General features: G+C 39.9%; 1 protein-coding gene and 2 long non-coding RNA genes across 4 annotated transcripts; all 3 read left to right on the plus strand.

The window, feature by feature from the left end:
* The first annotated feature begins 2853 nt into the window (after window positions 1-2853).
* Window positions 2854-6758, plus strand: LOC123733286 (uncharacterized). Its single transcript, XR_006763721.2, has 3 exons — window positions 2854-4216; window positions 5684-5917; window positions 6642-6758. It is a non-coding gene; the product is annotated as an uncharacterized LOC123733286 (long non-coding RNA).
* A 1397-nt stretch (window positions 6759-8155) lies between these two features.
* Window positions 8156-11563, plus strand: LOC145876353 (NLR family CARD domain-containing protein 3-like). 2 transcript variants are annotated; one of them, XM_082972144.1, is made up of 2 exons: window positions 8156-8972; window positions 9361-11563. In XM_082972144.1, the coding sequence occupies exons 1-2, from the start codon at window positions 8936-8938 to the stop codon at window positions 11133-11135; spliced, it is 1812 nt and encodes a 603-aa protein (XP_082828270.1). In that variant the 5' UTR covers window positions 8156-8935; the 3' UTR covers window positions 11136-11563. The 2 variants fall into 2 exon arrangements, with proteins under 2 accessions (XP_082828270.1, XP_082828271.1); XM_082972145.1 differs by having other exon boundaries at window positions 9367-11563.
* A 1259-nt stretch (window positions 11564-12822) lies between these two features.
* LOC145876358 (uncharacterized) lies at window positions 12823-16081 on the plus strand. The gene is made up of 3 exons (XR_014391510.1): window positions 12823-12972; window positions 13211-13257; window positions 13649-16081. It is a non-coding gene; the product is annotated as an uncharacterized LOC145876358 (long non-coding RNA).
* The last annotated feature ends 5734 nt before the right edge of the window (window positions 16082-21815 follow it).

A 21815-nucleotide genomic window follows, 5' to 3' on the forward strand; every position in this document is an offset into this window, starting at 1 on the left:
TGTATTAATATAGTTGATGATATTGTTGTGTGTATTAATATAGTTGATGATATTGTTATGTGTATTAATATAGTTGATGATATTGTTGTGTGTATTCATATAGTTGATGATATTGTTGTGTGTATTCATATAGTTGATGGTATTGTTATGTGTATTAATATAGTTGATGATATTGTTGTGTGTATTAATATAGTTGATGGTATTGTTATGTGTATTAATATAGTTGATGATATTGTTGTGTGTATTCATATAGTTAATTATATTTTTGGTGGACAGTGTTATAATAGTCCTACTCTCCTTAAAATGTTTTTGATATAAATTAGATGCGTGGGGTGAATTCGTTCTGTGCCCATCTGTGTGCCCCAGGGTGATCGCTCCTACACTATCTACAATCTAAAAGGGTTCTTTGGCCCCATAGTAGAACCCTTTGTAGAAGCCTTTTTTTGGTACTAGGTAGAACCCTTCTGGGTTCCGTGAAGAACCCTTTCCACAGAGGGTTCTACATGGAAGCCAGAAGGGTTCTACCTGGAACCCAAAAGCGTTCTCCTATGGGGACGGCCGGAGGACCCGTTTGGAACCCTTTATTCTAAGAGTGTACTGTATCATAGGTCTATAGACTTGTCTTCTCAAAACAGGCTTAAAACACAACAAGTAACAAACAAACATGTTCTCTTTATAATCTACAGTTAACTCCTTTCACTCAGGAAGGTATGTTGTGTGAAAGAGAGACTAATAAATATTGTTCGAGAGACTAACAACAACTTACACTTCCTCAAAACAGTTTGTGTGTATTCATTAGTGCCCACCGTAGCAAAACGTTTCGGCAACAGAAACCGTTTAGGTCACATTGTACAGCGTTTAGAGTAAACGGTTTATGTTTTATTTAACATCTTAAAACTGTTGGCTGTGGAGTAAACTAATGAATACAACCCAGGTTGTCGCCTACGACTCGGCATGTTGATACCTGCCTCTTGCTGAAACCTGAACGTAGCCTGAGGGGTATACTATGATACAGGCTTGATATACTGGTTTTCTAAAGTTAGCCAGCTTCAGTTAGCTTCACATTCCAGCTCAGGCCTCACCCATCAGAATATACACAACAGAACAGAAAAAAATCACAATGAAGTTTCAAGGTGAGAATCCTGCCAGGGATTATTGTAAAGTGTGTAGATAAATTAAATGTAATGTTAGTATAGTGAATGACAGTAAAACACTCATAACAGTCTACTACTACTGAGACAGGTTGGTGTAATGTTAGTATAGTGAATGACAGTAAAACACTCCTAACAGTCTACTACTACTGAGACAGGTTGGTGTAATGTTAGTATAGTGAATGACAGTAAAACACTCCTAACAGTCTACTACTACAGAGACAGGTTGGTGTAATGTTAGTATAGTGAATGACAGTAAAACACTCCTAATAGTCTACTACTACTGAGACAGGTTGGTGTAATGTTAGTATAGTGAATGACAGTAAAACACTCCTAACAGTCTACTACTACAGAGACAGGTTGTTGTCAGTTTAATCAGACAAAATGGAGCAGACTGGACGTGGTCAAGTCAAATTCAATATATCAATATTCAGATATTATACTTCTACATTTAACATTTCATATGATAATGTAATTGTATCATAGTTCTACTATAGTGTAGTGATCCTCTACATTTCATATGATAATGTAATTGTATCATAGTTCCACTATAGTGTAGTGACCCTCTACATTTCATATGATAATGTAATTGTATCATAGTTCCACTATAGTGCAGTGATCCTCGCGATATGAGCCACTTCACAATTCCAACCAAGTGACCCAATTGGTGCCAATGGCGCGATGCGTAGGTTGTTGACCTTTTACAGGTGCGACCTGGGTTCACTTCCCTGCCCAGCTGTTTGCTACATTGGTGTCAGAAGTGGTATGGTGTCTGTGAGGTCATCAGAATGGACCGGATGTGTTAGGGGTCTGAGTAGTCGAAGCACGGGACTAATTAGCATATTGATACTGGGTTAACACTATTTATTCTGATACTGGGTTAACACTATTAATACTGATACTGGGTTAACACTATTAATACTGATACTGGGTTAACCCTATTGATACTGATACTGGGTTAACACTATTTATACTGATACTGGGTTAACACTATTGATACTGATACTGGGTTAACACTATTGATTCTGATACTGGGTTAACCCTATTGATACTGATACTGGGTTAACCCTATTGATACTGATACTGGGTTAACACTATTGATACTGATACTGGGTTAACCCTATTGATACTGATACTGGGTTAACCCTATTGATACTGATACTGGGTTAACCCTATTAATACTGACACTGGGTTAACCCTATTGATACTGATACTGGGTTAACACTATTGATACTGATACTGGGTTAACCCTATTAATACTGATACTGGGTTAACCCTATTGATACTGATACTGGGTTAACACTATTGATACTGATACTGGGTTAACCCTATTGATACTGATACTGGGTTAACCCTATTAATACTGATACTGGGTTAACCCTATTGATACTGATACTGGGTTAACCCTATTAATACTGATACTGGGTTAACCCTATTGATACTGATACTGGGTTAACACTATTGATACTGATACTGGGTTAACCCTACTGATACTGATACTGGGTTAACCCTACTGATACTGATACTGGGTTAACACTATTGATACTGATACTGGGTTAACCCTACTGATACTGATACTGGGTTAACCCTATTGATACTGATACTGGGTTAACACTATTAATTCTGATCCTGGGTTATCCCTACTTGGGGCGGCAGGAAGCTGCGCTCCAACGCTCTAGTGGTTAGTTAGAGCGTTGGATTAGTAACCGAAAGGCTGCAAGATCAAATCCCTGAGCTGACAAGGTAAAAATCGGTTGTTTACCCCTGAACAAGGCAGTTAACCCACTGTTCCTAAGCCATCATTGAAAATAAGAATTTGTTCTTAACTGACTTGCCTAGTAAAATAAATAAATAAATACTGGGTTAACCCTATTTGTGCGATGCATAGGGTGTTTTCCTTGTTCACCAGCGACCTGGGTTCACTGCCCTGCACCACTGTTTGCTACAATATTAATATCATAGACTATCTGTTAAACGAAGAGACACCACAATATGAGTGAAAGGATTTTAGGATAATATCAGTGAGTGTTGATTTAGAGTTGTCTTCTGGGTTCATCCTTGTAGCCGCCTTTATCAACAGGGTGAAATGTAACAAATGACATCAGAGTTGGGAGATAACCAGGTCCCTGTTTAAATCACCATGACGACCATTTCATTATTTCTCCAGAGCAGCAAGGGAATCTAGAGACTCAACCTTTGTAGAATCACAATCACCTTTATTCACAATGTACATTTGCACGTACATATGTAGGATCTTAATTTGAGCCAGTTTACTACAGCAGGAAAATATTCCTGCAGCAACAGAAAATGTGAATTATTATGTGAATTATAATTAATGGACATTTTTGTAGGGTTTACTACATTTTTCGTAAGGAAAACTCAAGTCTGAAATATCTAAGTGGAAATTACAAACTTCAGAAGCCTTTTTAAACCTCAAATACACTACAAGTTTTACATTTCCTGCATTGCTTGAAAGTTCTTCTGCAGTGGGGGGTGATCAAATTAAGATCCTACATCTGTACACATAATTGTACATGGGGATATGTATGGGGTATATAACATCCAATCACAGAGGTTTACATCAGCTGACAGTTGCAATGTTATTGCTAATAACTCAAACTGCCCTTTTCAGATAAAGACATAAACTCTGTACAGATGTAGGATCTTAATTTGATCACCCTGTTGCAGAAAAACTAAACTTGTAGTGTATTTGAGTGTAATTAAACTTTAGAAAAGGTTTCTGAAGATGATAAATTCCACTTTTCCATTTTAAAACTGTTCATTAATTATAATCCACACAATAATTCAAATGTCCTGTTTCTGCAGGATTATTTTTCTGGTGTAGCAAACTGGCTCAAATTAAGATCCAACATCTGCAGCAATATACCCCTCTCTAATGTATATGACTATATCAGGATTCACTTTTGTCCATTTGACATCTTGTATTTACTGTTGTTTAGGCTGGTTGAATGAGTTGGCTGTGAAAGCTACTTCATCTGCAAGAAAACAGGCGGCTGCACCAGTGACTGTCAGAAGTTTTGTGATTTCCTCATATGAACGTGAAAGTAAGTGTGTAGTCTACGCAGTTACAAAAATGGCTGTTGAAACTGTGGCACATATTTCTCGGTAACATTGAATAAATGTGTTGGTATGTAGGAAAGACGGTCAGACTCTCGTACTGTTGGTCTAGACTACCTACAAACTATTATAAGGCTATGATCACTTATCATGCCGACAAACCTGATGGTCTCTGTGAACTGATCTGAACAGGTTTAGGCTGGTCATCTATGATATGTAGGTTATATACAGTACATTCTCTGTCCTGCTACTGGTAGGACTATAACATTATGTTGATCTGAATAGGTTTAGACTGGTCATCTATGATATGCAGGTTATATACAGTACATTCTCTGTCCTGCTACTGGTAGGACTATAACATTATGTTGATCTGAACAGGTTTAGGCTGGTCATCTATGATATGTAGGTTATATACAGTACATTCTCTGTCCTGCTACTGGTAGGACTATAACATTATGTTGATCTGAACAGGTTTAGGCTGGTCATCTATGATATGTAGGTTATATACAGTACATTCTCTGTCCTGCTACTGGTAGGACTATAACATTATGTTGATCTGAACAGGTTTAGACTGGTCATCTATGATATGTAGGCTATAGCCGAGGTATAGACCTTGATCTGCATGTCACTAACAAACTGCTATTATACATTATAACCTAGTCTACTTTACATAATATAACATCTCTCACTTGATGCAAAAAAAACTTCTGAATGGATCAACAATTTCCTCCTCGGATCAATCATGTCCGTTTTAGCCCTTCTGTCTACATTCTCAGATACGTTTAGAAAAGAACAGATTGAAAGACAATAAATAGTCAACTGTTAGTGAATACAAATACGTGTGAGACATGGCCTTGTGTTGCTGCACTGTCTATAACTACCTTAACAAACAGTGACTTATTATTATTATTATTATTATTATTATTATTATTGTTGCTGTTCTGTCTATAACTACCTTAACAAACAGTGACTTATTATTATTATTATTATTATTATTATTATTGTTATTGTTGTTGTTCTGTCTAGAACTACCTTAACAAACAGTAAATTATTATTATTATTATTATTATTATTATTATTGTTGTTATTGTTCTGTCTAGAACTACCTTAACAAACAGTGACTTATTATTATTATTATTATTATTATTATTATTATTATTATTGTTGCTGTTCTGTCTATAACTACCTTAACAAACAGTGACTTATTATTATTATTGACAGTTACCATGGAGATGAAATGTCACAACTACATGTTCATGTGATGCATTAAATCACCTGACTGTTTCTATGTGTCTGTTAGTAAATGTTTTATTTCTCTAAGAAATAATGAATACATGAGAACAATTGACAGTCAAGAACTGGTTGTCACTGTGTTAACCACAACCAACATGCTGGATCTCTGTTTAGTTGTCACTGTGTTAACCACAACCAACATGCTGGATCTCTGTTTACAGGGGTCAGTGCTCTAAAATGAGTCTCTCTGGGGAGAGAAAGGAGGGGGGCCCTGCCTCTAAAATGAGTCTCTCTGGGGAGAGGAAGGAGGGGGGCCCTGCCTCTAAAATGAGTCTCTCTGGGGACAGAGAGGAGGGGGGCCCTGCCTCTAAAATGCATCTCTCTGTGGAGAGAGAGGAGAGGGGCCCTGCCTCCAAAATGCATCTCTCTGGGGGACATGACACCAAAGCTAAGAGGTGAGATAACAATTTTATGAATAATTCATTAAGTTTATTTCCTAAATAAATATCTATCTTAATAAGGTGAATGCACTTACTGTAAATCTCTCTGGATAAGAGCATCTGCTAAATCAGGCGTTCTCAATCCGGGGTCTGCAGAGGTACTGCAGGGGTTCTGCAGGAAGCACGGGGAGTGGTGGTGTATCCAGGGAGAAAACTAAACTAACATTCTGAAATGTCATTGTGGTCTTATGTTCCCATCTATTGGAATTATTTAGCAACTGCAGTAGTACTGAAAAAATGTGTTATTCCTTACTAAAGTAGTAATTACTGAGAATTGAAAAATATACCATGTTCTTGTTAATTTTATCACTTACAACCATAAAAAAACAATTTATAGCATAACAAACAATTAAACTTACATAAACCAAAAACACTATATATGTAGTTATTCAGTTAATTGCCAAATTGAGCCGGTCGGTCACATTTGAGAGTGAGGGAGATATACAGCATTTTGCAACAACAAAACATGATTTTTCGCTCTCTGAAATGAAACCATCAAGTGATAGATTTTAAACAAATCCTTGTCTGTGAGAGATGTAATAATTAATACATCATTTCTTTAAACAATAAAAGCTCATTTCTGTAAAGTGATATGTAGCGTTTTGGAACTCTTCTTATGTTTCCCCATCTGAGATCAGAGTAGATGAGAGATGTAATGTTTGTCTCTGTTGTGTTGAAGCCCAATCAAGCAGGAGAGACCAGCCTCCCCTGTTCCCAGCTGTGTGTCCATGAAGAGTGACTGGTCTATGGACTATCCTATAGAGTTTAGAGAGGGAGACTTTTCTACTGAACAAAGGTAAGAAGAACTCATGGGTCATGGTCAGTGAGTTAAACAACACTGTCTCTAGTCATTTCTCCTCTCTGATTTTCACATTATTATTTGTTGTTTTCATAATCCATAGGCTAATCCTTTAGTCCATTTTCATAGTCCTAAAACAATATTAAACAAACACAAAGTTCCCTCCCTGTGTGTGTGTGTGTGTGTGTGTGTGTGTGTGTGTGTGTGTGTGTGTGTGTGTGTGTGTGTGTGTGTGTGTGTGTGTGTGTGTGTGTGTGTGTTTACTCCCTGGATGAGGAGATGTAATCTCATGTTTTGTCCACAGAAACCAACAGGAGAGATCAGAGTCAGAGATTCTCAGTGGTCAGTCTTCCCAGAGTCATCAAACAGACCTGGACTCTATATTCAGTGTATGTGGTCCTGTTATGTACATTTGTTTTTGTTTTCCTCAAGTAAAGTTTCTTTCAATTATTCATTAATGTGTTAATGAGAAAGCATTTATTCTCTTGCTTAACCTCTCTGGGCCAGTGGGACGCTTGCGTCCCACCTACTCAACAGCCAGTGGAATCCCGTGGCGCGTTATTCAAATACCTTAGAAATGCTATTACTTCAATTTCTCAAACATATGACTATTTTACACCATTTTAAAGACAAGACTCTCATTAATCTAACCACACTGTCCGATTTCAAAAAGGCTTTACAACGAAAGCAAAACATTAGATTATGTCAGCAGAGTACCCAGCCAGAAATAATCAGACACCCATTTTTCAAGCTAGCATATAATGTCACATAAACCCAAACCACAGCTAAATGCAGCACTAAGCTTTGATGATCTTCATCAGATGACAATCTTAGGACATTATGTTATACAATACATGCATGTTTTGTTCAATCAAGTTCATATTTATATCAAAAACCAGCTTTTTACATTAGCATGTGACTAGCATGTGACTAGCATTCCCACCGAACACTTCCGGTGAATTTACTAAATTACTCACGATAAACGTTCACAAAAAACCTAACAATCATTTTAAGAATTATAGATACAGAACTCCTTTATGCACTCGATATATCCGATTTTAAAATAGCTTTTCGTTGAAAGCACATTTTGCAATATTCTAAGTAGATAGCCCAGCCATCACAGGCTAGCTATTTTGACACCAACCAAGTGTGGTACTCACCAAACTCCGATTTACTATTACAAAAATGTTATTACCTTTGGTGTTCTTCGTCAGAATGCACTCCCAGGACTTCTACTTCAATAAGAAATGTTGGTTTGGTTGAAAATAATCCATAGTTATATCCAAATAGCGGCGTTTTGTTTGTGCGTTCAAGACACTATCCGAAGGGTAAATAAGGGTCACGCGCCCGACGCGTTTCGTGACAAAAAAATTCTAAATATTCCATTACCGTACTTCGAAGCATGTCAACCGCTGTTTAAAATCCATTTTTATGCAATTTTTCTCGTAAAAAAGCAATAATATTCCGACCTGGAGTGGTGGTTTTCGTTCAAAGAGAGAGAAAGTAAACATGGAGTCGACTCGGGCACGCGCACCCCGTCCCATTGTCCTCAGATCGACCACTATCAAAATGCGCTACTGTTTTTCAGCCAGGGCCTGCAAAGCCACCATTCATCTTTCTGGCGCCTTCTGAGATCCTATGGGAGCGTTAGAAAATGTAATGTTATGCCAGAGATCCCCTGTTTTGGTTAGAGATGATCAAGAAGGCCATGAAATGGTCAGAGAGAGAGCTTCCTGTTTGGAATCTTCTCAGGTTTTGGCCTGCCAAATGAGTTATTTTATACTCACAGACACGATTCAAACAGTTTTAGAAACTTTAGGGTGTTTTCTATCCAAATCAAACAATTATATGCATATTCTAGTTACTGGGCAGGAGTAGTAACCAGATTAAATCGGGTACGTTTTTTATCCGGCCGTGCAAATACTGCCCCCTATCCCCAACAGGCTAACTTATTTACTTGATTTATTTTAGTTGCTTGAAGAGAAAATGATGACATTTGTGAAGAACGAGCTGAAGATGTTCAAGAGGATTCTTAGAGGATTCTTAGTCCAGAACTCCCAGAAGGCTTTGAGAGTCAGAAGCAGGATGAGGAAGTGGTGGATGCTGAAGATGAGAAGCAGGAGAGCAGTGCCAGAGAGGGGGCTCTGAAGATCACACTGCACGTCCTGAGGAAAATGAACCAGAAGGAGCTCGCTGACACACTGGAGAAAAGTAAGATCTGTCTGCCTCATGTTGAATGATGTTTTATAACATTTAAAAGCTGTAGCTAAAGTACAGCTAAAGTAGCTGTGTAACTCAATGATATTGTAGCAGCCTTAACACAACACCTAGTGACCTCATCAAGTAGCAGAAGGGATGTGTTGTGTTGATTAATTTAGAGAGAAAGACAGAGACAGAGAGACAACATTAATAATACCATCAATAACACCAATAATATTATAATCAGTCACACCAGTCTGTAATTCATTATGAAAACATTTACACATTTATACAGACAGTTAAGAGAATAAATGATTATAATTTAAAATGTTATAACAGTCCTACAATACTGTAGGCATTAAAACAGATGTAATATAAATATCCTCTGTGTTATTTCTAGATTCAGATGAGCTTGCTGTGATTTGCCAACGTGAACTCAAATCTAATCTAAAGAAGAAGTTTCAATGTGTATTTGAGGGGATCGCTAAACAAGGAAACCCAACACTTCTCAATAAGATCTACACAGAGCTCTACATCACAGAGGGAGGAACAGGAGAGGTCAATAATGAACATGAGCTGAGACAGATTGAGACAACAACCAGGAAACAAGCAAGACCAGAGACTGCAATCAAATGTAACGACATCTTCAAACCCTTAACTGGACAAGACAAACGTATCAGAACTGTGCTGACAAAGGGAGTCGCTGGCATTGGAAAAACAGTCTCTGTGCAGAAGTTCATTCTGGACTGGGCTGAAGGAAAAGCAAATCAGGATGTTCAATTTGTGTTTTCATTCCCTTTTCGGGAGCTGAATTTGATGAAAGGGGACAAAAACACTTTGATTGAACTTCTCTATCACTTCTCAATGGAAACCAAACAATCAAGAATCTCCAACTACGACAAGTACAAAGTTCTGTTCATCTTTGATGGTCTGGATGAGTGCCGACTGCCCCTAGACTTCCAGAAGAACAAGATCTGTTGTGACATCACAGAGTCAACCTCAGTGGATGTTCTGCTGACAAATCTCATCAAGGGAAATCTGCTTCCCTCTGCTCTCATCTGGATAACTACCCGACCTGCAGCAGCCAATAAGATCCCTTCAGGGTGTGTTGACCAGGTGACAGAGGTACGAGGGTTCAATGACCCACAGAAGGAGGAGTACTTCAGAAAGAGATTCAGTGATGAGGACCTGGCCAGCAGAATCATCTCACACATAAAGACATCAAGGAGCCTCCACATCATGTGCCACATTCCAGTCTTCTGTTGGATTTCTGCAACGGTCCTTGAACACATGCTGAAACATAAGAGAGAAGAGATGCCCAAGACTCTGACTGAGATGTACACACACCTTGTGGTGTTTCATACCAAACAGAAGAATGAAAAGTATATTGGGAAAGAAGAGACAGATCCACACTTGAATAACGAGAGCATTCTGTCACTGGGAAAACTGGCTTTTCAACAGCTAGTGAAGGGCAATCTGATTTTCTATGAAGAAGACCTGAAAGAGGCTGGCATTGATGTCAATGAAGCCTCGGTGTACTCAGGATTGTGCACAAAGCTCTTTAAAGAGGAATGTGTTCTGCACCAGATGAAGGTGTACTGCTTCGTGCATCTGAGCATTCAGGAGTTTCTGGCTGCTGTATATGTGTTCCTCTCATTCATCAACAACAATGAGAATGTAATGAACAAACTGCAAACAAAAGACGAGCCTGAAGTTACTTTCTACAAGAGTGCTGTGGATAAAGCCTTACAAAGTGAGCCAGGAAACCTGGACCTGTTCCTCCGCTTCCTTCTGGGCCTCTCACTGGAGTCCAATCAGAAGCACTTACAAGGTCTACTGACAAAGTCAAGAAGCAGCTCACAGAGCCATGAAGAGACAGTCAAGTACATCAAGGAGAAGATCAGGAAGAATCCCTCTCCAGAGAGAAGCATCAATCTGTTCCACTGTCTGAATGAACTGAATGACCATTCTCTAGTGGAGGAGATCCAAAGCTACCTGAGCTCAGGAAGTCTCTCAAAACCCAACCTGTCACCTGCACAGTGGTCAGCTCTGGTCTTTGTGTTGCTGACTTCAGAAAAGGAGCTGGATGTGTTTGACCTGAAGAAATACTCCAGATCAGAGGAAGGTCTTCTGAGGCTGCTGCCAGTGGTCAAAGCCTCCAGAGCTGTTCTGTGAGTAAATAAAATGCCATATAAGAACTAATCATCAGGAAGAAATATTATATGTATTACAATATGTATATAATATTATATTGCATAACATATTGAATCAGATATTCAATCTAGTATAACAATATGACCATACAATTCCAGGAGACGGAAGGTAAATCTATATGTTGTTTGAGAATATGAACCAAATGCATCTACCGTTGTCCTTCTACTCTACTGGTGTTAAATAAACAGTGTGTTTGTGAAGTCATGATGATCTCTTTGCAGGCTGTCAGGCTGTCTAGTCACAGAGGAAGGCTGTGCTTCTCTGGTCTCAGCTCTGAAGTCAAACCCCTCACACCTGAGAGAGCTGGACCTGAGTAACAATGACCTGAAGGATTCAGGAGTGGAGCTGCTCTCTGCTGGACTGGGGAATCCCCACTGTAAACTGGAGACTCTGAGGTCAGTATTCCTGTAGTTGGTCAACAAGTGATAACTGTTCACCAGATCCACATGTGTTCACCAGGCACACAGTATAGTCCACACCATATGTGTTTGGACAGTGAATGTTTCTGAACACCTCTACATTCATGTGGATGCTACTATTAATATGAATAATCAGGAATGAATTGTGAATAATGAGGAATGAGCCTTTGTTATTAGTAATGGTGAGAGGTTAGCATGTTTTGTTGTAGCCTCTGTTATTGGTAATGGTGAGAGGTTAGCATGTTTTGTTGTAGCCTCTGTTATTGGTAATGGTGAGAGGTTAGCATGTTTTGTTGTAGCCTCTGTTATTGGTAATGGTGAGAGGTTAGCATGTTTTGTTGTAGCCTCTGTTATTGGTAATGGTGAGAGGTTAGCATGTTTTGTTGTAGCCTCTGTTATTGGTAATGGTGAGAGGTTAGCATGTTTTGTTGTAGCCTCTGTTATTGGTAATGGTGAGAGGTTAGCATGTTTTGTTGTAGCCTCTGTTATTGGCAATGGTGAGAGGTTAGCATGTTTTGTTGTAGCCTCTAACTTTCTCACTCATTATTATTCATGATTCATTCATGATTTGTATCAATCATGTTATCATCAGGATTCATGTAGTAGTGTTTAGAAACATGTTATCTACTCACTTAGACAGAAGATTAATCCAGTCATCATCCACCATTTTATTATTGGGCACTTTATTTATTATTATTAACACAACCAAAACAAACTGCAAATGCAACCAACTAGTTTACAACCAATCTTTTAACTACTTTAATACACTATGAGTGAATTGGTCAGAATACTTATGACTTCTTCAAATGGGTGGACTAGACACATAAAGTGCTTTAATTTCTAAATGGTGAAACAGATATGTATGAAAATATCCTCATATAAAAGGTGACCCACATTTAAAATGTTATCTTCACTGTCAAAATAGATATGGTGTGGACTGTATACTCAATACAATCTAAATCTGATACCTCACTGTCTGTCTTTTGACTGATACTGCTTTTAAACTGGTCTGGTCAGTCTACTCAAATATTTGTACTATACATGTTTCTATCTGCAGGCAATACTTTGATCATTTGTAATTTATAATATGATACATTAATTTAAGAATAGATATGGAAGGTTTCATATGTTGAAAAAATATACTGCTACTATTTTCACCACCAAAGAATAGCAGTGTGGTTTTAATATGATTTGACTCTTTGCAGGCTGTCAGGCTGTCTAGTCACAGAGGAAGGCTGTGCTTCTCTGGCCTCAGCTCTGAGGTCAAACCCCTCACACCTGAGAGAGCTGGACCTGAGCTACAATCACCCAGGAGACTCAGGAGTCAGTCTGCTCTCTGCTGGACTGGAGGATCCACACTGCAAACTGGAGAAACTCAAGTATGTAGAGGGTTTATGTCAATGTTCATATCAGACATGTTGGACTTTTCAGGCTAGTTAAGACAAACATTCTTACCACCACTTGGACAAAGGTGTGTGTGTGTGTGTGTGTGTGTGTGTGTGTGTGTGTGTGTGTGTGTGTGTGTGTGTGTGTGTGTGTGTGTGTGTGTGTGTGTGTGTGTGTGTGAGTTCAGGTGTATCCCTCAATGACTGTCTGTTTTTCTGCTTACCGCTACAGTGTGGAACATGGTGGAGAGAACAGAATGAAACCTGGACTTAGAAAATGTGAGTGTTGACTGCTGTGAAGAATATGACTAAGAATAAGTCTTAATTCAAGTTAAGTCAAAGACCACCATCATTACTGACTTTGTCATATTAAATATCAGCTGTAGTTCTACAGAAGCACAAATCAGGGACACCAACGTTTACAAAGAGTTGATATGACAGTGTGTGTGTGTGTGTGTGTGTGTGTGTGTGTGTGTGTAATTATTGTGAATAACTGTGTTTTATATTACCATACAGTATAACATATGATCACTCAACAAGTCTCAAGTTACCTTAACTTCTCCTTTTGATACCTAGAAACATCTACATTAAATGAATTAGTGAAAAGTGAGTTAACATTCTAATGTGAATGATGATGATTTCTAATATTGTGTCTGGTTTCATCCATCAGATGTCTGTGATCTCACACTGGACCTAAACACAGTAAACAGACGCCTCTCTCTGTCTGCGGAGAACAGAAAGGTGACATGTATGAGAGAGAAGCAGCTGTATCCTGATCACCCAGAGAGATTTGAGGACTGTAGACAGGTGCTGTGTAGAGAGGGTCTGACTGGGCGCTGTTACTGGGAGGTAGAGTGGAGTGGGAGAGGGGCTGTTATAGGAGTGACATATAAAGGAATCAGCAGGAGAGGAAGGGTTGAGGACTGTGTGATTGGATGGAATGACAAGTCCTGGAGTCTGTTCTGCTCTGACAACAATTACTCTGCCTGTCACAATAATAATCCCACTACCATAGACGTCCCCTCCTCCAGCTTCCACAGAGTAGGAGTGTATCTGGACTGGCCAGCCGGCACTCTGTCCTTCTATAGAGCCTCCTCTGACACACTGACCCACCTGATCACATTCACCTCCACATTCACTGAGCCCCTCTATCCAGGGTTTAGGGTTTGGTATGATGACTCCTCAGTGTCCCTGTAAATAATAATCTGACACACACACACACACCCACACAATGGACACACACACACACACACACACACACACACACACACACACACACACACACACACACACACACACACACACACACACACACACACACACACACACACACACACACACACACACACACACACACTTGCCTTTGGAGCATTTACGCCAATCAGGAGTTCGACGTCGGCATCAATCTCCTTCAACTGAACCTCTTTCAGGTATGGCTTTTGAGTTCTTTCTGAGTGGGAATGCTCTCTTTTGTCACTGGGATCTTAGATGTAATGCAAGAAATGTGACGCCCTCCACATTGCCAATCTCTAATCTCAAAGCTCCTGCCCCATTGTGTGTAGCAGAATTTCCATCTCATTGCCTTGAGCTGCCTCATGAGTCTCTCTGTACAAAATGTTGCTGAGCTACCAGATTCGAGAAACGCATAGGTTAACACAGACTTGCTTCCATTTGCCATCTTTACTTGAACTGGCACAATTGCAAGGGCACACACACTGACACACCAACACACACACACACACACACACACACACACACACACACACACACACACACACACTGGACTCACAAACATCCTGGACTCACACACACACACACACACTGACACACCAACACACTGGACTCATACACACACGCACTGACACACACACTGGACACACACACACTGGACTCACACGCACTGACACACACACACACTGGACACACACAAACTGGACACACACAAACTGGACACACACATGCTGGACACACACACACACGACTGGACACATTCAGACATACGCATCTTCCTATAATTGGACCTTGACCCAGGACCTTCAAATTGGGAACAAACAGACATTCCAGCAATAACTTCCACCACAAACACAGAGGTGAAAATATTACCGGAATATTCTGCAAAATGTTGATGAAGACGTCACTCAATCCACCCAAAACAACATGCAGTCTTTCCACAAGACTCCCATGAAGTTATAGTGTGACGTTATGAGTCGACGTTAAAGTAACATTCTCACAACATACTGCACTTGTTTTATCCTGTTTTAGATGTATCCTCTGTTTAAACATTTAAACTCTTACAATAACACTGTTAAAATACCAATGTGATCATTTCTTGTCTTTTATGTTGGAAAAACAAATTGTACAATTATATGTAGACATACGCTCCATAGTTGTACAAGTATACATGGATATATTGTACTTTTCATAATAAAACATACTTGAAACAAGAAAAAGCATGTTAATAGTGGAAAACAATTTTGTTATTGATTTTTACATTGCTTCTCCCTGTCTCATGTTGACGTTTGTCATGAATCTTGACCTGGAGGCAGAACTGTGCGATTTCCTCTAGATATGTCAGCTGCAATGTCAGAATTGGCTGTGGAAAATGTTGTTTTATGGTCTTAATTTAAGGGAGGGATTAGCAGTGTGGTTAGGGTTGAGGTTAGGATTAAAATCGGATTGTATTACTTTGTGCCTGTGCCAGCTAGTAACCACTTTGCTGAACTGCCTCCAGGGCAAGATTCATGACAATAAATGCCAACCTGCCTCCAGGGCAAGATTCATGACAATAAATGCCAACCTGCCTCCAGGGCAAGATTCATGACAATAAATGCCAACCTGCCTCCAGGGCAAGATTCATGACAATAAATGCCAACCTACCTCCAGGGCAAGTCTTACCTGTGGCTCCGTTTGTAGAGCATGGTGTGTGCAACGCCAGGGTTGTGGGTTCGATTCCCACGGGGGGCCAGAACAATTTTTTTTTTTTTAAATGTATGAAATGTATACATTCACGACTGTAAGTCGCTCTGGATAAGAGCGTCTGCTAAATGACTAAAATGTAAATGTAAAATGTAATTCATGACAATAAATGCCAACCTGCCTCCCAGTCGTCCCCTCCTTATCTTTACAAGGCTGCAGAACATGAAAGCTAGTGATGTGGGGGTTCTCTCATAACCCTCAGTCCCCAGGTGGGTAGATGGCAGGTTGAATAAAGAGAAGCTAGTGATGTGGGGGTTCTCTCATAACCCTCAGTCCCCAGGTGGGTAGATGGCAGGTTGAATAAAGAGAAGCTAGTGATGTGGGGGGGTTCTCTCATAACCCTCAGTCCCCAGGTGGGTAGATGGCAGGTTGAATAAAGAGAAGCTAGTGATGTGGGGGTTCTCTCATAACCCTCAGTCCCCAGGTGGGTAGATGGCAGGTTGAATAAAGAGAAGCTAGTGATGTGGGGGTTCTCTCATAACCCTCAGTCCCCAGGTGGGTAGATGGCAGGTTGAATAAAGAGAAGCTAGTGATGTGGGGGTTCTCTCATAACCCTCGGTCCCCAGGTGGGTAGATGGCAGGTTGAATAAAGAGAAGCTAGTGATGTGGGGGTTCTCTCATAACCCTCGGTCCCCAGGTGGGTAGATGGCAGGTTGAATAAAGAGAAGCTATGATGTGGGGGTTCTCTCATAACCCTCAGTCCCCAGGTGGGTAGATGGCAGGTTGTATAAAGAGAAGCTAGTGATGTGGGGGTTCTCTCATAACCCTCAGTCCCCAGGTGGGTAGATGGCAGGTTGAATAAAGAGAAGCTAGTGATGAGGGGGTTCTCTCATAACCCTCAGTCCCCAGGTGGGTAGATGGCAGGTTGAATAAAGAGAAGCTAGTGATGTGGGGGTTCTCTCATAACCCTCAGTCCCCAGGTGGGTAGATGGCAGGTTGAATAAAGAGAAGCTAGTGATGTGGGGGGGTTCTCTCATAACCCTCAGTCCCCAGGTGGGTAGATGGCAGGTTGAATAAAGAGAAGCTAGTGATGTGGGGGTTCTCTCATAACCCTCAGTCCCCAGGTGGGTAGATGGCAGGTTGTATATAGAGAAGCTAGTGATGTGGGGGGGTTCTCTCATAACCCTCAGTCCCCAGGTGGGTAGATGGCAGGTTGAATAAAGAGAAGCTAGTGATGTGGGGGGGTTCTCTCATAACCCTCAGTCCCCAGGTGGGTAGATGGCAGGTTGAATAAAGAGAAGCTAGTGATGTGGGGGTTCTCTCATAACCCTCAGTCCCCAGGTGGGTAGATGGCAGGTTGAATAAAGATAAGCTATGATGTGGGAGTTCTCTCATAACCCCCCTCTCCATGTAATCTGATTCATTATGATCTAGGATCAGGTCCCTCCTCTCCATGTAATCTGATTCATTATGATATAGGATCAGGTCCCCCCTCTCCATGTAATCTGATTCATTATGATCTAGGATCAGGTCCCTCCTCTCCATGTAATCTGATTCATTATGATCTAGGATCAGGTCCCCTCCTCTCCATGTAATCTGATTCATTATGATCTAGGATCAGGTCCCCCTCTCCATGTAATCTGATTCATTATGATCTAGGATCAGGTCCCTCCTCTCCATGTAATCTGATTCATTATGATCTAGGATCAGGTCCCCCTCTCCATGTAATCTGATTCATTATGATCTAGGATCAGGTCCCCCCTCTCCATGTAATCTGATTCATTATGATATAGGATCAGGTCCCCCCTCTCCGTGTAATCTGATTCATTATAATCTAGGATCAGGTTCCCCCTCTCCATGTAATCTGATTCATTATGATCTAGGATCAGGTCCCCCCTCTCCATGTAATCTGATTCATTATGATCTAGGATCAGGTCCTCCTTTCCATGTAATCTGATTCATTATGATCTAGGATCAGGTCCCCCCTCTCCATGTAATCTGATTCATTATGATCTAGGATCAGGTCCCCCCTCTCCATGTAATCTGATTCATTATGATCTAGGATCAGGTTCCCCCTCTCCATGTAATCTGATTCATTATGATCTAGGATCAGGTCCCCCACTCCATGTAATCTAATACATTATGATCTAAAATACTTAACTGATCCTAGATCAGCTGTCCTACTCTTTATGAATACTGTCACAGAATCAATTAGTATCATTCATTGAACTGCTTTGCCATGAACAGATCTGTGAGGTCTTAACTTAAAGGTTCTATATTGACCTTATGGTCATTTTAATGGGGTTGAACATCCATCCCATCAGATTGTGTAAAGGATTTTATGAGTTCAGAAAAACAGTGACTTGGAAGCATCTCTCTGACCTCACCCTGCTGAAACACACTCAAGTAAAGACCACATAGCTACAGTTATATGCTTTTCTGTTTTTATACACTTTTACAGACAATGTATGGACAGGTATCCATATGAATCAGTACAATATACAAACTAGTAAGCCACCTCCCAATAAGGGGTCAGCAATATCAAGCATGCAGCACTAAACAGACAGACATCTCAGGCAACAAAATCTCACACTCAATACCTGCAAATATTTACAAAAAGTATTGTAGCAGATTTTATTTTGACTTCATGAGAAAAGACCCACATTTTTGGGTGAAATTAACAGAAGCCTTTGCAACAACAATCTAAAATAAGTTTTGCTAGCGTTATGAATATACAGTGTCTTTATTAATATATATGTTTTAATTGTAGTTGTATGCCTATATGTACAGTTTTTTTTAACACTTGTTAACAACCACACACTTTTAATGGGGGTGGCAGGTAGCCTAGTTGTTAGAGTATTGGGCTAGTAACTGAAATGTTGCTGCATCGAATCTCCAAGCTGACAAGGTAAAATTCGGTTGTTCTGCCCCTGAACAAGGCAGGTTACCCACTGTTCCCCGGTAGGCCATCACAGGGGCGGAAATGCCGGGGGGGACGGGGGGGGACACAACCCCCCCATCCTGGGAAAAATATGATTTGTCCCCCCCAATATATCACTGAAACATAACTATGTAATTTAAATAATATTAATAATATGCAATGAAAGCAATTGTGCTGATTATAGACACTTAATAGCTTGTTTTTAAGTTTCAAAAGATTGCGACCCCCCCCACCCTTTGCCTCACAATGGTTTGATCCACTGCCAGTTCCTTAGCTTGCGAGGTAACGTAGAGGTCGTATCTACTGTCTGAAAGGCACTCAATACACGTAACTGACGTGAGGTTAATCCAGTCAATCGCGCACACACACTAGCTGAATATGCAGAGCTAGCGCGCAAATATTAACTATTAAGCTAGCTAGTACCTATTCCATGTATGTGGCGTCGTCAAAGATGGAATCTTTGCTATCGTCAATTTATTCCAAGATCAGCATGCATGTAAGTTAGTGCTTCAAAGTCCCTGTGATAAGGTTAGCGATAAACTGAACAGAACTTCACTCTCTTCTACCATTGTTTTAAATATATTTAATGGTCTCGTTGCAAAAGCTAAATTGTCGCAAGGGAACTTTTATTAATATATTTTATTTCACCTTTATTTAACCTGGGTAGCAAAGATTATAGCAAACACCACTGAATTGGTGCTCGCTAGCTTTGCAAATTCAGCTATTGTTAGAAGCCAGCCAATATGAAACAAACGATTAAAATTACAAAAGGTTGCAGCATATGTTGTGTAAATGGTGAACTCATACAGCTGTCAACTCTTGTCACTGCAATCCGTTTCACATTTGCTAGCTACCTTTTAGATCGAAGCCCATATAGAATGATAGAAGATAAGATGATAGAAGCCCATCTCCTACTGTAAATAACCTACATACTGTGTGTGTGTAGCCAACCAGGTAGAAAAATGGCAGAAAAATGGCAGAAAAAAGACGGACATCAGAGTATTTTTCAGTACACCAAAACGCAAAGTAAGAACCCTCGTAGCCTAATATCTCAAAGACTAGTTGATAAAATGTTCATAAGAAAGAAATGAAATTCTAATGGAAATGTTTCACAATGATGTCATTAGGCAGAGCAGGCAACAGATGGCACACAGACAGCAGAGTTGGGGACAGATATGCAGGGACAGACTGGCAGAGACAGGGAGTCTCAGGTAAGTTTGTTGAGTCTTTGTTTGGCAACATTATGAAAGGTTCTCAATTTTTTTTACTTGTAAAATAGGAACATAATTGGAAAATGCCATGGATACCCCCACTCTCAACTTAAACTGGTGACTGAACTAAGATGTGTTAAAGGCAATGGTATTGCTGTTGTGATTAGTTGTGTAGTTTTGGGTACCGGTAGTTAGGAGTACGGCAAACACCTTATTTCTTTGGTTCCTCAATATACATTTACCATATTAAACGTAGGCTATGTGTTACAGCACTACTTTTGGTGTCCCCTCAGGAATTGCTCTTGAGAAAATGTAATGTAATTGTCCCCTCCAAAGTTGATATCAGATTTTCGCCCCTGGGCCATCATTGTAAATAAGAATTTGTTGCCTCTTGGGGCTAGGTGGGACGCTAGCGTGCCACCCGTGGTGCACTCCATCAACAGCAGGTGCATTTCAAGAGCGGCAAATTTGAATCCAAATAAATGTCAAAATTCAAATTTTTCAAAAATACAACTATGTTACACCATTTGAAAGATAAACATCTCCTTAATCTAACCACGTTTTACGATTTCAAAAAGGTTTTACGGCGAAAGCATAAATTTAGAGTATGTTAGGACAGTACATTTACAAGAGTTGTGTGTAATGTTTTGTCAAGTCAAAGACAGGGTCACCAAAACCATAAAACCAGCTAAAATGATGCACTAACCTTTTACAATCTCCATCAGATGACACTCCTAGGACATTATGTTAGACAATGCATGCATTTTTAGTTCTATCAAGTTCATATTTATATCCAAAAACAGCGTTTTACTATGGCATTGATGTTGAGGAAATCGTTTCCCTCCAATAACCGGCAGTCAAGTCAGCGTCACAAATTAAATAATTAAAATTAGAAAACATTGGTAAAATATTATATTGTCATTTAAAGAATTATAGATTTACATCTTTTGAACGCAATCAACTTGCCAGATTTAAAAATAACCTTACTGGGAAATCACACTTTGCAATAATCTGAGCACTGCGCCCAGAAAAATACGCGTTGCGATACAGACTAGACGTCATGTTGGGGAGATCTAAAATCGAAAATACTATGTAAATAATCCATTACCTTTGATTCTCTTCATCAGATGTCACTTCCAGGTATCACAGGTCCATAACGAATGTAGTTTTGTTCAAAAAAGCTCATCATTTATGTCCAAAAATCTCCGTCTCGTTTGCACATGATGTAAGCCAGCCGGACTTCTCGTCATGAACGAGGGGAAAAAATATATTTCCGTTCGTTCAAACATGTCAAACGTTGTATAGCATAAATCATTAGGGCCTTTTTTAACCAGAACATGAATAATATTCAAGGTGGACGAATGCATACTCTTTTATAACGTATTGGAACGAGGGTACCCAACATCAACTCGCGCGCCAGGTGTCTAATGGGACATCATCGTTCCATGGCTCTTGTTCGGTCAGATCTCCCTCCAGAAGACTCAAAACACTTTGTAAAGGCTGGTGACATCTAGTGGAAGCAATAGGAAGTGCCAAAATATTCCTCAGCCCCTGTGTTTTTCAATGGGATAGGTTTAAAGGTAATACAACACATCAGGTATCCACTTCCTGTCAGAAAATGTCTCAGGGTTTTGCCTGCCAAATTAGTTCTGTTATACTCACAGACACCATTCAAACAGTTTTAGAAACTTTAGAGTGTTTTCTATCCATATATAATAAGTATATGCATATTCTAGTTACTGGGTAGGATTAGTAACCAGATTAAATCG

Source organism: Salmo salar, unplaced genomic scaffold (genome assembly GCF_965601325.2).
Source record: "Salmo salar unplaced genomic scaffold, fSalSal1 ptg000578l, whole genome shotgun sequence".
NCBI lineage: Eukaryota > Metazoa > Chordata > Actinopteri > Salmoniformes > Salmonidae > Salmo > Salmo salar.

What these genes read in the sequence shown, in the direction of transcription:
- LOC145876353 (XM_082972144.1), top strand. Translation starts at nt 8,936, where the DNA reads ATGAACCAGAAGGAGCTCGCTGACACACTGGAGAAAA. An exon ending in CGCTGACACACTGGAGAAAA is followed by an intron (nt 8,973 to 9,360) that starts GTAAGATCTGTC and finishes TGTTATTTCTAG; the next exon opens with ATTCAGATGAGCTTGCTGTG.